A 14,182-nucleotide genomic window follows, 5' to 3' on the forward strand; every position below is an offset into this window, starting at 1 on the left:
TCAACACAAAAAAACCCTCTCTTCATATCCATCATCCAAGAGCTTCCATTCCCTCTTCTTTTATCTCCAGCATAAAAAGAACTTGCTGTGAGAAATGAGGTTGTGGTGAAATCACTGCTAGTCAAAGAGGATTTAACTAATAGATGGGGAAACCTACCACAATCTTTTCCCATTATGCAGGAGAAAGGAAAATGGCAGGAAAAAAAAGTAGGTTAGTTTTTTTATTCCTGTATTTACATGCTCATTCAATTATGCCTTGCCAACAGTGTTCTCCTCTTAACAGTTCCCTTCTTTACATGCAGTTTACATACCCGTGACCTACACAACTTTTGTGGTTTTGCATGCATTGACTTCAACACTCAGGACAGTATTTCCATAAATCAGTATAAGCACTGCTATTAAGATTTAATTGTGCTGCATGTACGTCTGTCAAAATCACAGGAACTGCCTTATGGAAAAGGAAAGATAAAAACTTATCTAATCTAGATAATGAAACAAGAAGTAATTTTGGCTCAAGTGACAGCAGAGGACAATGCTCTTTCTTTTTCTTATCAGTAAGTCAAAGTAGCAGTTTGCTGAGGAAGTTTTATTGTGGCTTTTCCTGGCAGTGTTCTGCTATCCAATCCACACCTATGAGTATTTGTTACAGCTCTAAATTTCTTCAGGCAGTCGGCTCTGCCCCTGCTTTCTGTGCTGATTTGAAAGACAAAACATAAAAAGCTGAATAACGAATCACTGGGGAAAGAGATGCCAAACAGGTGTACAAACTGCTAACTGGGTAGTAGTAACTCATGTTATTTATAATTCATTCTTTGGACTCACGCTCTTCAAGCAATTACAGAATGCCTGCCTCACTATCCATAAAATGCATTTCACATATCTAACCACTAATGACTTGAGCTTCACTCTGGAGCAACACATTTTAGTGGATTAAGCATGGGAGCAAGAGGCAGATGTACCTGATCCCAACTCATTCTCTCCTTGCCTGCATGGCCTTGAGCAAGTCACTAACCTGTGGATAATTATATGTGAACACACAGGGGACCTGTAAAATTTAATTAGTTAATGTTTGCAAAGCACTCCAAAGACAAAAAATGCTTTTTGAATGATAATCACACGCTATTGTTTCATGGCATTTTATTCCAAAGCATGTTTGTGTAAACATGTTTAGAAATATAAAATTCCAGTAATAGCGAAGTTTGACAACTACCTCAAAATGATTGGCACTTCTTAGACTAAAATTTAAATTAATTAACAAATTTAACTTATGTTAAGAAGACATATGTGAATTCAATACAGACACTAAACTGAAGCTGGGAAACAAGATCTTTGAAAGTTTCTTTGTGACAGATAAAGGAAATTAAAAAGAAGGTATCAATGAACCAATAGATGTAACTCTTTCACTGCAAGATAATGGTGCCCCAAACAGCCTAAGTGTTGAGTTACTTTTCTTTTCTTTAGAATCCAGATTTCTGTTAGTTTCAGGACTAATCATCAGACCAAACAAAGTTCATGGCAAACAGAAACAGGATTTTGGACTTTAACAGAACCAGGATTCCTTAGTTCTTCAAGTTTATTATGCAATTAATTTAAATATTTCTCTCAAAAGAAAAAAAATTACTCCTAGCAATGGTATGGTAAAAGCTCTAGAATGATCTACTCAACAGTCATGGAAACTTATTCTTATAGAGGAGACAGGAAGATATGATTTTATGTAGATCAAGGTAAAAGCACTCATATTTTCAAATTAGCTTTCTTCGGGGAACAACTGACAATACCCCAATCTCCTGACACACTTCCATTTAAGCAACACAGCCCTTTCAAAGCAGGAAGTGATGTTAATTTCTCTGCAGAAGCTGGTTTTGATTTACAGTTGCCATACACCTAGCCCTTGTTTCTAATGATCTTTGGCTGATGGGGAATCTTGTTATTCTGGCAAAAGGCCTTGGGACATAGAAAATTTTCATAGCAAAAAATCCCAGTGCATGCACAGGATGGCATCCTTTGATTTTACTGCCCAACTGTCCTTTTGTCAAACATCACATATTTTAAAAAAGGAACCTTTTTAGAACAATATGTGTTTATTGGATTATTGAAACACCAGGTTCATACTTCGTGCCTAAAGAGCAATTCCCAACGGTATATAGGTCTTTCAAGCTCTCAAAGTCCTTAATAAGGGCTTCAGGCCAATTCATTTTTATAAACAAACAGATGTTTCTGAGTATTCAGATTTTGCTAGGAATAGCTTTATAAAATGCTATATAGACCCACCATATAAGAAGTCAGTACTTCAAAAAGCTGTCTGAACTGCATGTAGGTAGGAGAAATCACACCTGTAACAGTTGGGGCAGGTCAAATTTAGATGTACTAGGTTCAGCTTCTTCTCAAGCCACAGATTTCCAGCACAGCCTTAGGAAGTAACACAGAGGGGGTTTCCTCATAAATAACTTCAGCAATGTAAACTTTTATCACTCTCTAAATCACCTGTCCAGGTTTCTTTACAGCTGCTGGGGAAGACAGATACCTTTTGAAAGGTAGATGAGCGTAACTGGTAACATGATTAGACCTAGAAATATCTCTCCACTAAAGGAATCCACAATACTTGAGCCTAACTTTTAGATATTTTGCATTGTGAGAGATGAACTTTGCTGCAAGGTAATGTCCAAATTGGACAGTCCAGCACTACCAGAGGGTGCCTAAGGTAGCTGAGACACAGTACACTGCCAGCTCAGCAGTGCCCTTGGCTCAGCAGCCAGCGTCCAAGCCAGCAACAGTTTTCACTGCAGAAACCTCTTCTTTTCTGCCACAGGATACTTACTTGGGACTGCTGACAAAAATAAAACAAAACTAGAACAGAAACATCCCTGAAATAATGACACAGTGGGGGCACCAACCATAACACAGATGCCTTGCAGGGCTCTATGTCACTACTGTCTCTCGCTTACGTATCTGCACAAATATCTCTCAATACTTTTAGCAAGTCAGTTCAGTTTGCAGAATAACTCTGGAGGAGGCCAAGGAGGAGCCTCACCATGTTCCAGCCTCTGGGGAGGTCAGAGGCCCATAGACAGTTCTTTCTGAGTGTGTGGTCCAATTTCCCTGCAATTGCAGCAACTATGTAATCTTCTGCTCTAAAGTCTTGCTGCAATGGAAAAATGCATCCCAGACTTGGGTACTCTTCATGAGACAAGTAAAATTGAAATTGATATATCCCCACAACTTCACTTCAAACCAATTAGTATTCTCCAGTGGAAAAAAACCCCCCTTTATTGAGGAATCCTGGATGAGCACTAGCCAATTTTCCATATGTAAAATCACCACTCAGTTGTGTGCCAGTTTTAAAATGAGCACGGGCAGATATACCAGAGAAGAGGGAAGCAAAGTTCACACAAACACTGCTGAAACACCCTCCCTTATGGTTTTTGGAGACTGGACAAAGTATTTTGTCTGCAAGTGGAAGGACAAAATGAGGTGAAAGTTCCCTATAATGAATAGTTCAACAGTAGTAAGGATTGCGACCAAAGCAGGAAAACAAACTAAAACAAAATGTAGAAAATGAACGGCTGATGGCAATAAAGATACAAACTTCTAAAGAGATAAAAATAAACCGCAGAAGTTGATTTACAAAGAAGAAGAGGAGGGAGAAAAAAAGATATTTAGGAAAAATAAATCAGATTTGAAAAGCATGTATTAATTTAAGAGAGTACATTGGTATGGTGGCTATACTGTCTGTCTGTTGTGGAGTCTCCTTTTTGCTTCTGCAGTATCCAAAACTAACTCTTACTGTACTGCAGTAACAGATGCCAGAGAAGTTAAAAATAAAGTAAGATGATCACATTACCACCAATGTATCAATCACATAAAGTAGCCAAAGAGAACAGGGGCAGGGTCCCTAATCTCATTTTCATACAAGCACTCCGAAGCACCCAGCTCAGCCTAAAGAGGAATTCATGTTAAAGGTCAGAGCAGTCACATACAAATGACAAATCCCATCTCTGTGAATTAACTGCAGCTATAACTACAAGTAGACAGGATTTCCTCTCTGAAACTTCTGTCTCTCCCTTACTCCAGAAAAACAATACACTATCTGAAGCATCATCAGTTTATATGTACAGTTCCTCTTTTCCTTGACATTTGAAAGAAAACATGGTTCCATCAAAGGAGTTTTCTCCACTTACAACACCTAAGGAGAAAAGTAGCCCAGAGAGAAAGAAGTTCTGCACCTTTGGATTTTTACCAACATACTGGTCAAAAGTTCCTACTAAAAATCACATTCTGCCTCTCCTGCTTCTGCCCTCAGTTTCTGTAAGTAGGAGAACTTAAATTATGCATATTCAAGGAGGGGAGAGCTGCATGCTGCAAAATATTATATTTTACCACAAAAGTGTGCAGGAAATAAGGAGGTGAATGCTCTTTTCAGGGTTTGCATTAGTATGTGCCATGGAGGTGGCTCTTGAGGCCATCCTGCATCAGTTCTGCCTAGGGATGGAAAGGCTGCCAGGCTGAGGGAACAGCATGCTGCCTCTGTGAGGGACCCTAAAAAAGTTTTACTGGTCTTCGAGAGGTTGACTAATACCTTCTCCTCCCTTGGCTTCATAAAGATTTCTGGAGTGTATCTGAGACTTGGTTCTGAATATATGATACTATTCTTGCTGTGTAATAAGCATCAGTGGTGTCAGGCACATAGAGGCAAATCTGCTCTTTGTTAGATGTTACATGTCAAAATGAGTTTGTAAAACACGCCACAGAAAGGATGAAATGCTGCTTACAATGCAAAGCCCACTGAAATCTACATAATGTTGCAATATTTATTATCAGTCACAGTGTATTATCTGAGATTAATAAACAATTCTTAGGCCATATTTTGTAAGACACAGCAATTTCCATAAACCAGCACTGTCACAGGAAGAATTTTCATTGAAGCACCCTGCTTGAAATAATGACTTTATTTATCTATAATTTTACATTATTGATTGGTTTTGTTGAACTGAAAGAGAACTGCAAACTCATTCCAAAAGAACTACTGAGAAAAAAGTCTGGAAGCTCAGCCAACATAAAGCTTGCAGCAAGAAGGCAATTTTCCTGAGAAAAAATTGTCATACTTGGTCACTTTACAAATATGCAAGGAAATTACATTCTGTTAGTGTAAATAAGAACTAATGTCAAACACGTGGCTCTTAGTGTTTCATTGTCACAATTTTTATTCCTAAGAATTTTGTTCCTGTAAGACTACAGTGGACCCAAAACAAAGCAGCAACATAGGTGGATGCCACCCAGTTTAAGAGGACATGAAAAGCAAATCTTTCAAATAGGCATTCCAAACTGTCCAATCAAGTGTCATTTCCAAACCAACAAGCTTAAAAATGGCTGTATTAAAACACAGTTTCTTCCCAAAAACTGACAAGCTGATTTCCCTTTGGTTCAAAGGTGGCAGACTGAGATGCAAGGGAAGATGCAGGAGCATTCAGGACAGCGCTGCCACTCCCAGTTTCTGGCGCAGCAGCTCCCCAGACAGGGATTGCCGTGGCCTCCCCTGGCACCAGGGATGTGCAGTGCTGACGTGTGTCCCAGGCAGCTGCTGCACCACCCCTGGGCCACGGAGAGCAACGGGAGCTCACAGCCTGGAGTGTCTCTCTGCCCCTGAATTAGCTCCAACAGGGCACAGGGATTGCTGCCAGCCCTATGCAGGGAGTGAGGTACCTGCCTGGGATGCAGATAGCGACACAGGCAAGATCAGTCCTGAGCCCCACAGACTGCACACAGGGAAAGGCAAGAGGCAAGGAAAGGCAGGGCACTGAGGCAATCCTTCACAGCCCCACATGCTGTGTGAGGGGCTCTACAGCATCAACCCAAAGCAAATGCCCACTACCAGATTCTGAAAGCCCCAGAGTCTGAACCCCCTTACTGCTTTCAAGAGAATAGGTGGCAGTAGGCAAATATATATACATATATTTATATTCATAAGCCTTATGCAGAATAATTTAAAACATGCCTGAAAAACAAGCAGGAGAAGATCAGCTGCTGTCTCACACCTGCTACCAAGCACCTAAAAATTCGTATGGTGTTTAACAAAGACAAGACTGTAAAACACCAGTTGGTACTAAAGAAAAGGATGCCCCCATCACTTTGGAAGTACTGCCATGTAGTTCCTAGCCACTCTCTGCAAGAAGTTATTTTTCGGGCAATTATTGGCCAGAAAGAGCTCACAAGCTCACTTAGAACAACACACTCTGTGGGACAGTCATCCAGACTCGAGGGCCAGCCTGCCTCCCTCAGGCACTAAGCTTTGACCTATGCTTCACTGACTGCTCAAGAGTCTTTCTGTGCATGTCCCTAGGCTGCCCGGTTATTCAGCAGAACAGTAGGTGCCTTTCCACGTCCTCAGAGGAAATTCCTGTCTGCTAAGTTTAGATGCTGAAATTGAGCACACAGGATCTCCCTCTGGAAGGCTTCAGAGGCACTTTCTGCAACAAGGCTATGTAGAATGAGAGTTTCTTTTTCAGCGGACTCCTTTGCTAAACATCTAATATTAAAGTACATATTAAATGCCTAAAATCAAAATAGAGCCTGCCCTGTAGAGCACAATACTGCAGACAAGTAAGAAATAGACTGAGTGCAGTTCGCACGAAGTGCCAAAACTCCTTTTCAACTCAGCAACTGTATATGTGGAGTCTGTGACTGAGAATGAAGTAAAGATGACAAATTGCAGATCACAGTCAAATTAGATTTTCCTAATGGGGCTTTTGAAATAAACTAACAGATTACTGTTTAAATAAAACCTGTAACAAGAACAAGTTGATGTTATATTATTAAATTTCTTAATTTGATTCTTAAGCTCCAGAGTCAGTCAAGTAATACTCAACTTATTTACCTTCACAAACTGTAAAATGCATTGCACAAAAGCTAAAAAAGCTTCCCATGGTTTGACCAATTCTCTAAGTGTTCAAGCAATATCCATCATGGAGAACAGTATCTGCCTGCCAGTCATATATTAAAATTATCTGCTAATGCTCCACACTTCCTTTTTTCAGTAATTAGACCATGCAAAATCATTTACTGCAAAATCATGACGCATTGTTTTATTTTTCTGGCTTACTATGTGTGCTATAAATTGAGAAAAAATACTTAGCACTTCGGGGCCTGCTGTTGTGACTAGAAAATTGAAAATACATATGGGACCTGTCTATCAAGCAATAGCCTCACTGGCAAAGAAACTCTCCCCTCCTTTATCACTGTTAGAAAGGGAGCCTGCTAATCACAGAACCAACACCTTGTCTTGCCTTGCTCACAAACACCTCTCTCTCTGCTTAAGGAGAATATCAGTCTGAGATTCACAGTTATGGTGCTTGGCTGACAGAAGAGGTAGTACATGCCTGGCAAAAAAAAACCCAAAGGCAGTACCTCCCCAAACATGGCTTAGCTCTTTTAGCTGCTGATGTCCAGGAAAACAAAGCAAAACATTTTTAGATACCATATTAAGACATTTAAAATGCATCTATAATAACTTATACAATAGCAATGTCTAATGGCCTTAATTACACCCATTTTTATTTCATAATGTCCAGAATGCACATATTTTGAACCTCTCAGATAAAGTAACATTTTTTGTGGGTCTAGCACAGGCTTCAGTGCCTGGAGGCTCTAGTTCTATTTCCAGCTCTGCTTCAGACCAACAGGGTGACCTTTACATGTAACCTCATTTTCCTCACCTATAAAATTGGGATATTAATACTTATTTACCTCACAGTTGGTTCCCTTCCAGCTGCTACAGTGACTGACCAACCTCATGCACCTACAGAATTGCAAATGTTCATGATAAACTGCTTCCTTCTTTTCAAACAAGCAGTACAGGTACTAAATTAAGACAATATTTGCCCACCCAGTTAGCAAAAGTACACAGAAAAATAACCGCAGTGGAAAATTGTTCGAAGCCCCTCAGTAATTTCCTTCTAATGACACTGTCCTTCAGGAGAAATGCTGCTATTTCCTATCAACTTCTTGATGCTGCTTTCAGTCAAGAAAAAAATACATCGTTTTTGAGTAATCTAACCTGGTCTCTCTTTGGAGAGGATATAAACCCACTGCAAGTTTTCCAAGTACATCAAGGGGAAGAAACAACTTCAATACGAAACTCAATAATGAGGGCAGAGAGAAAGAAAGGAAAAGATAATGAGAGAGACAAGAGATACAGTCATCTCTTCCAAGAAAGGGAATGAATCTCCAGGGAAAGGTGCAGGCAGGTATGCTGCCTGCAGGCAGGAGGACAGCCCTGCAGCAGCAGTGCCTCCGGGGGCCTGGGAACGCCTCAGCAACACTCATCTTGTCTGGGAACGCGATACTTACTCTTGTACTGCTCTGGCTATGGAGAGCGCTGTAGATCCAGTTTCATTAACGCTATCTAAGGTCACATTTGGCAGGTCGTCATCATCACTGTCACTTTTAATTTGTCTGGGAGATAGGCCTCGGGGGTCCATTTGTGCTGGAAAGAGACATATAATGGATTAATATGAGTGTGCTGAAATTAATCTTGTCCCAGAACAACATCAGGGCGCACAACACGTCTGCCTACTCCGGCTGGAGAGCACTGAGCTTCCCAAATCAGCTGATAGGTGGGTAAAGCCACCCAGGGGTGCCACAGCTGGATGTGAGCACTTCCAGGGGCATGCAGGTCTGTGAATTCACAGAGGCTACACCAATGCACTCGGCAGTACCTTAAAATCACTGCTCACACCGCATCCAACAAAATCCCACTACCAAGTAACTTACACTGCCTGACTTCAGAAAGTGAAGGGAAAGGGAAGAAGGGAAAGGGTTACATCTGCTTTGAATAACACAGAACACTCAAGAGTACATTTGACAGCAAAATTTCAGGAGGCAATATCTGATTCTGAACGTTCATTGTGAGGTAAGAGGATGGAACCCATGTCACTCCACTCAATTAAAATTTAGGCATCTAAAACCCCAGTCCTGATTTCTGACATAATTCAACACCACTGTCAGCCTCTGAAGGATCCTTCCCTCCACACTATGTGTAATCCCACACAGGCAACCAACATTCAGGTGACCAGTATCAGTGGGGCTAACACATTTTTATGAAAAGTCACCCAGTTTCAGGTCTTACAAATATCTGAAGATCAGGAATTGCAGGATTGTTTTACCTGTCCACAGCTTACAGTATCCATACTGCATGGCAATGGAGTAAGTGCCCAGATGCTGGCAGCAACAGCTGCAGGAACTTGTATGAGGAGCAGCCAGGGCTGCCCCATGGCAGACACAGTGCTGGGCACAGCTAAGCCCTGCAGACAGTGGGGGTGTCTCAGGGAAAACAGGTTTAAGAAAAGGTAAAACAACTGGCCAGGAAAGAAGCAAGTGAAAAAAGTGTGAGAAACACTTTACACTGAGGGTGGCAGAGCACAAGAACAGGCTGCACAGGGAGACTGCGGAGCCTCCCTCTCTGGAGACATCCAAAGCCCATCTGGATATGTTCCTGTCACCTGCTCCTGGTGACCCTGGCTTGTCAGGGGTGTTGGACTGGTTGATCGCCAGAAGTCACTTCCAATACTAACAGTTCTGGGATCACGTGAAACAGCTCTGCAGATACCAATGTGCAAGGAGATGGAGGGGAGAACGCTCTCCATAATGGGGCAGGCCCTGGAGGAGACTGCCCTGATGGGATCTACTGTCTACAGGGAACCAACAATGGAGCAAGGGAACAGTGTGAGGAGAAAGAGCAGCAGAGAGGAACAATTATGACTAACCACAGCCCCCAGTCCCCATCCCCCTGGGCTGGGGGAGGGAGAAGAGCTGGGAATCAAGGAGGGGAGTCCTGGAAAAGGGGGTTGGGGACTGTGGTTGTCACCATCCAAATCTACTTTTAATTAGCAATAAATTACTTTTCCCTGCGCTGAGTCCTATTTGCCTGTAAAGGTAATTGGTAAGTGATCTCCCTGCCTTTATCTTGAGCCTTGAGCTCTTGCACTTTATCTTCCCCCCTGTTCTGTGGAGGAGGAGTGAGAACAGCTGGGTGTGCACCAGGCAGATGGCCACCACAGTTAGCTTTTCTGCCAAACATACAGGGAAGGAGAGGAGAACAGAAAGGCAGGTGACCTGCCTTCCCTCTTATGATGGCTGCTGTCTTTCAAAGGGGAAGAAAGCAGAATTCAGCAGGACAGGGGGAGGGAACCAAGAGATGGGTATAGAGGGGAAATACATGGCACAACTGTGACTTGGGAGTGCTGAGAGGAACTGGGGCTTGCTTGTGCCATAGATGTGGAGAAAGAGACATTTCTCCTTACTCAATAAATACCACATAGGATTAGTAGGTGCTGAGAGACACCCAAAGCAGCTGGGGAAGAGAGTAAAACTGGAGAGAGGTCTGAATCTACAAGGGAGGCATAGGAAGGGGAAAGACAGGCAGAGATTTGAGTAAAAATGTGTTTATTTTGTCTGCTCTGGTGAAATAGGGGAATTCATAGTTATTGATTTAAAGAGCTAACTGTTGCAGTTTGTTACCTTATGCTCTCCTGTATTGCAGAGGAGACAGGACACTTTCTTCTGGGTCTTGCAACATGATTTTTGAGAAGGGATTCATTCCTACTCAACTCTGGCTAACCACAAACCTAGACAATATGTATCACAGGCTCCCTTTAGAGACCATGAACAGCTCAGTGGGCCCACAGCTAGGGAGCAGCTCCCAAAGTCATAGTTAAATCTGTCATTATGCTATCTTTCTTATGTTACAGTGTTTACTGACTCTACAAAAGGAACTGAGTTACAATGAAAAATGGGAAAGCTCAGATACTTCAGGAGCTGTGCAGCCATAACAGCAGGACTGATGAATAGCTAGGCTCTTGAAAAGAAAGCACTCCACAAATGAGTGATGAATCCAGGGAAAGCTAGTCTTAAATTTTAATTTATGTCTTAGCTGCAAACCACCTGTGAGGAAAAGAACACTGATTATAGACTAACTTTCAGCTGTGGTTTTTATGTTACAGAATTTCATAAGGAAAATACTGTTAAATACATTCAGTAAGTTGATGGAACAACCCCTTCTGGAACCACATTTAAAGTGCATTTACAGTTGCACAGTACTTCTTCTATTACCCTTCTACAGGCACAGGTTAGGTGCCTCAGTAATGCAGGCTATGTTTGGACTGCTTATTATTTCTTCAAGGGTGGCAAACACGTTTTACTTATCAAAGCAAAGGCTGTTGTCAGTGAACTTACATCAGACAAACACAACTTAGAAATTATTTGAAACATTCAATTGTTTTAGGCAGAATGAGCACCATTCTGACAGTGGTTCTTAAAATCACAACTTACCCATGATGATATTCAATGTGTAACCTCAACCCGAGCACTAGGGACAATCTAGTACTTTATTTAAAAGCCACTGAACCACCCAGTCAGCTGATTTAGCCCCATCAAACTATTTTGAAAGAAGTGCCACTCCTGCCTTGCTCCCTAATGCTCCTTCTTAAAAGAATGAGTTTATTACTATGTATTTCATTAATTCTAAATCTAAAAAAATATTATATTCTTTTCACAGAATCACAGAAAGGCATAGGTTTGTAGGGACCTTAAAGATTATCTGGTTCCAGTCCCCCTGCCATGGGCAGGGACACCATCCACTAGACCCAGTTGCTCAGAGCCTCATCCTACCTGGCCTTGAACACTTCCAGGGATGGGACATCCAGAGCTTCTCTGGGCAACCTGTTCCACTGCCTTACTACCTTCTGAGAAAAGCTTTTATTTCCCCCTTGAAGTGAATTTCATTACAAAAAGTTATGCTTGTATTTGCCCAATATTTAAATGTGCTACAAGCAATGCACTTGTGAGAGCTAGCTATTTGTTCACAGAACTAAAAATTGTAACAAAAAAGCTACGTATGTTACCTGAGGTTTAATGTGACTTGCACTACAGCAAAGGTTTTAAGTAGGTAGCTGAGAAACTAAAACTAACTTGAAATGATGGAAGTTGTTATATAACTGATTCTGTAATACAGTTCTTACACATGAATTCTGATCACTTAAGCGTGAATACACCTACATAAAAAGAGATAGTATAAACGTGTATGAACAATCTTATGTACTTTCATTCTTTATAAGACATGTTGTTTCATTATTACTGCAGATTGCTGGCTCTTAAGATATTAATGAGACTCTTATGACATCTGGTATTGATTTTAGATTACTACAGGAATGTGCCAGGATCAAAGCTCTCAATTACCTTCTCCTTGTTTCTGCTTGCTAAGTCCTACTCTGTACACTTCTAGCACAGACACTAAGTTGTGAGCAGCATTTTACTTTTTCACCCAGGCACAATTTACTGTACTCACTGGGTATAGTGTGCCTGCTCAGGCACACTGCACTCACTGGGTATAGTGTGCCCCATCAGGCACCAATGCTTGAGCACATAATGACGTGCTGCCACACATTAGTGTGGAGAGGACAAAAGGTGAGGAATGGAAATGTATCAGTGGGTAAATTCAAAGGCAGGTATTCCAAGCACTGCTATATATTTGCAGAAAATCTAACTAAAGATTGTAAGTAAATAAAACAATGTTCTAGGGATTATTCCCTTACTTTTTATGCCAGTCCACATATACATCCTTTTTTCTCTCTCTCTTTGTTTGTCACTTCCTTCCAGCTCGCAGCCGTGGGTGGCCGAGGCACTGGGGAGTGAGGTGACTGACCAGGAGGCTGAGCCTTGCTGATGCCAGCTGGTGCAAACTGGCCTGTATTCTCATCAGCATGGCTGCAGCTGCTAGGGGAAAACAGCCTTTCAAGCAACTAACTCTCCTCCCTGAAATGGGCCATGTGAATAACCAACTGGCCAAAAGCCTAACAGATATCTCCTCCTCACCACTCTCTGCAGTGTGCAAACTGCAGCACAGGACTGTCACACATCAGGAGTTCATGACTCCTACTTATGTCAACAGCTTTGACTTTCTCTTGGACATCTAAGAACAACTGTCAAACTCCTGGCACCAAGGTTTATGAATACCAGCCTCAGTTCATAAGCACTGAATTAGAAGTAATTACTGGCCTAATGAACATCAAACAAGAGAGGATGAAGAGATGCAGGCAAGAGATAGTTTTTAGCAAATGAGATAAAAAAGGTGGGGGACAAGTGAGTAACTGGCAAGGAAGGTGGAGGAAAGCCCACAAAACATGCCAATGCATTTTAACCTCCCTTCATGCTTTACCTTGGTCTAACAACCAAGCTCTTCCTTGAACTCAGGACCATGGGTCCAGAAGAGACTTGTCTGGGTCACTGAATCAAGTCCTCCCAAACACAGGCAGACACATTAATTAATTAGCCTTAACTGGTTTTCTTGCCCTTGCTATGCCTCTTGAAATGCAAGATTTGTCCAACAGAGCTATCTGGTGGTTTTGTGAAGTGTGAATGAGGTTAAGGCGAGGCAAGCAAAAAGAAACCAGTCACAGACTGCTGCTTTCATGGGACAAAGGTGCCATTGAATGAGTGCACAGGAGGTACAGAAGCAAGCTGTTAGCTCTCCATGCTGAATAGACTGGTGAGCCAGGGGAGTTAAGATCGTCTGCAAGTGCTGAAGGCTGCAAGCAGCCACATTGCTTCCCGTCCTTGTTAGCCTCAAGAAACAGTGATCCTTTTTTGCTAAGAAAAGTAGAGAGAATTGCTTATGAATGCACACAAATACATGTAATCACTTCTTAATGCCCCTTTCCCAAACCGTACCAAAAAGGAGCTTCCCTCTGGGCACTACGAGCAAATTCACTTCCTGCACTTGTTTTAAGTGAAGATGTGCAAATAGATCACACATAAAGCACATACCAACCAGTAAATACTACACAACTTAAGTCTATCATCATTAATATTGTATCTGCCAGCTGCCAGTTGCCAGTAGGAAAAAGCCTGATCTGGATCACATATAAGCTTGCTTCTATTTCTGTCAAACTGAACAGTTTGGGGCTTTAAAATTTATTCTGGCTGTGGGGTCAGACAATACCTGATCCTGCTTCTGAGGACAAAATTGCCTGTTCTACAATGCTGGAAGAGATTTAAACTTGCATAGGAGCTTTTTAATGAGCACTGCATACATTTGTGCTTTCTGGCACAGGGCTGCATTGGTTTTGACATGGTACAGAATTAGCCATGTCACAGAAGCACAATCTCTGGGAAGGATCCAGCTTGTCGGTTG

The 14,182-nt window shown here is 41.8% G+C and overlaps 1 protein-coding gene across 2 annotated transcripts in view; it reads right to left on the reverse strand.

The window, feature by feature from the left end:
• The window catches only part of KLF12 (KLF transcription factor 12), a 238,403-nt gene that overhangs the window by 65,494 nt on the left and 158,727 nt on the right, over nt 1-14,182 (reverse strand). For both annotated transcript variants that reach the window (XM_058825256.1, XM_058825255.1), the window contains one exon: nt 8,344-8,479. In XM_058825256.1, coding sequence (XP_058681239.1) covers nt 8,344-8,479 — 136 coding nt within the window. The remainder of the gene's footprint in view (nt 1-8,343; nt 8,480-14,182) is intronic.

Source organism: Ammospiza caudacuta, chromosome 2 (assembly GCF_027887145.1).
Source record: "Ammospiza caudacuta isolate bAmmCau1 chromosome 2, bAmmCau1.pri, whole genome shotgun sequence".
NCBI lineage: Eukaryota > Metazoa > Chordata > Aves > Passeriformes > Passerellidae > Ammospiza > Ammospiza caudacuta.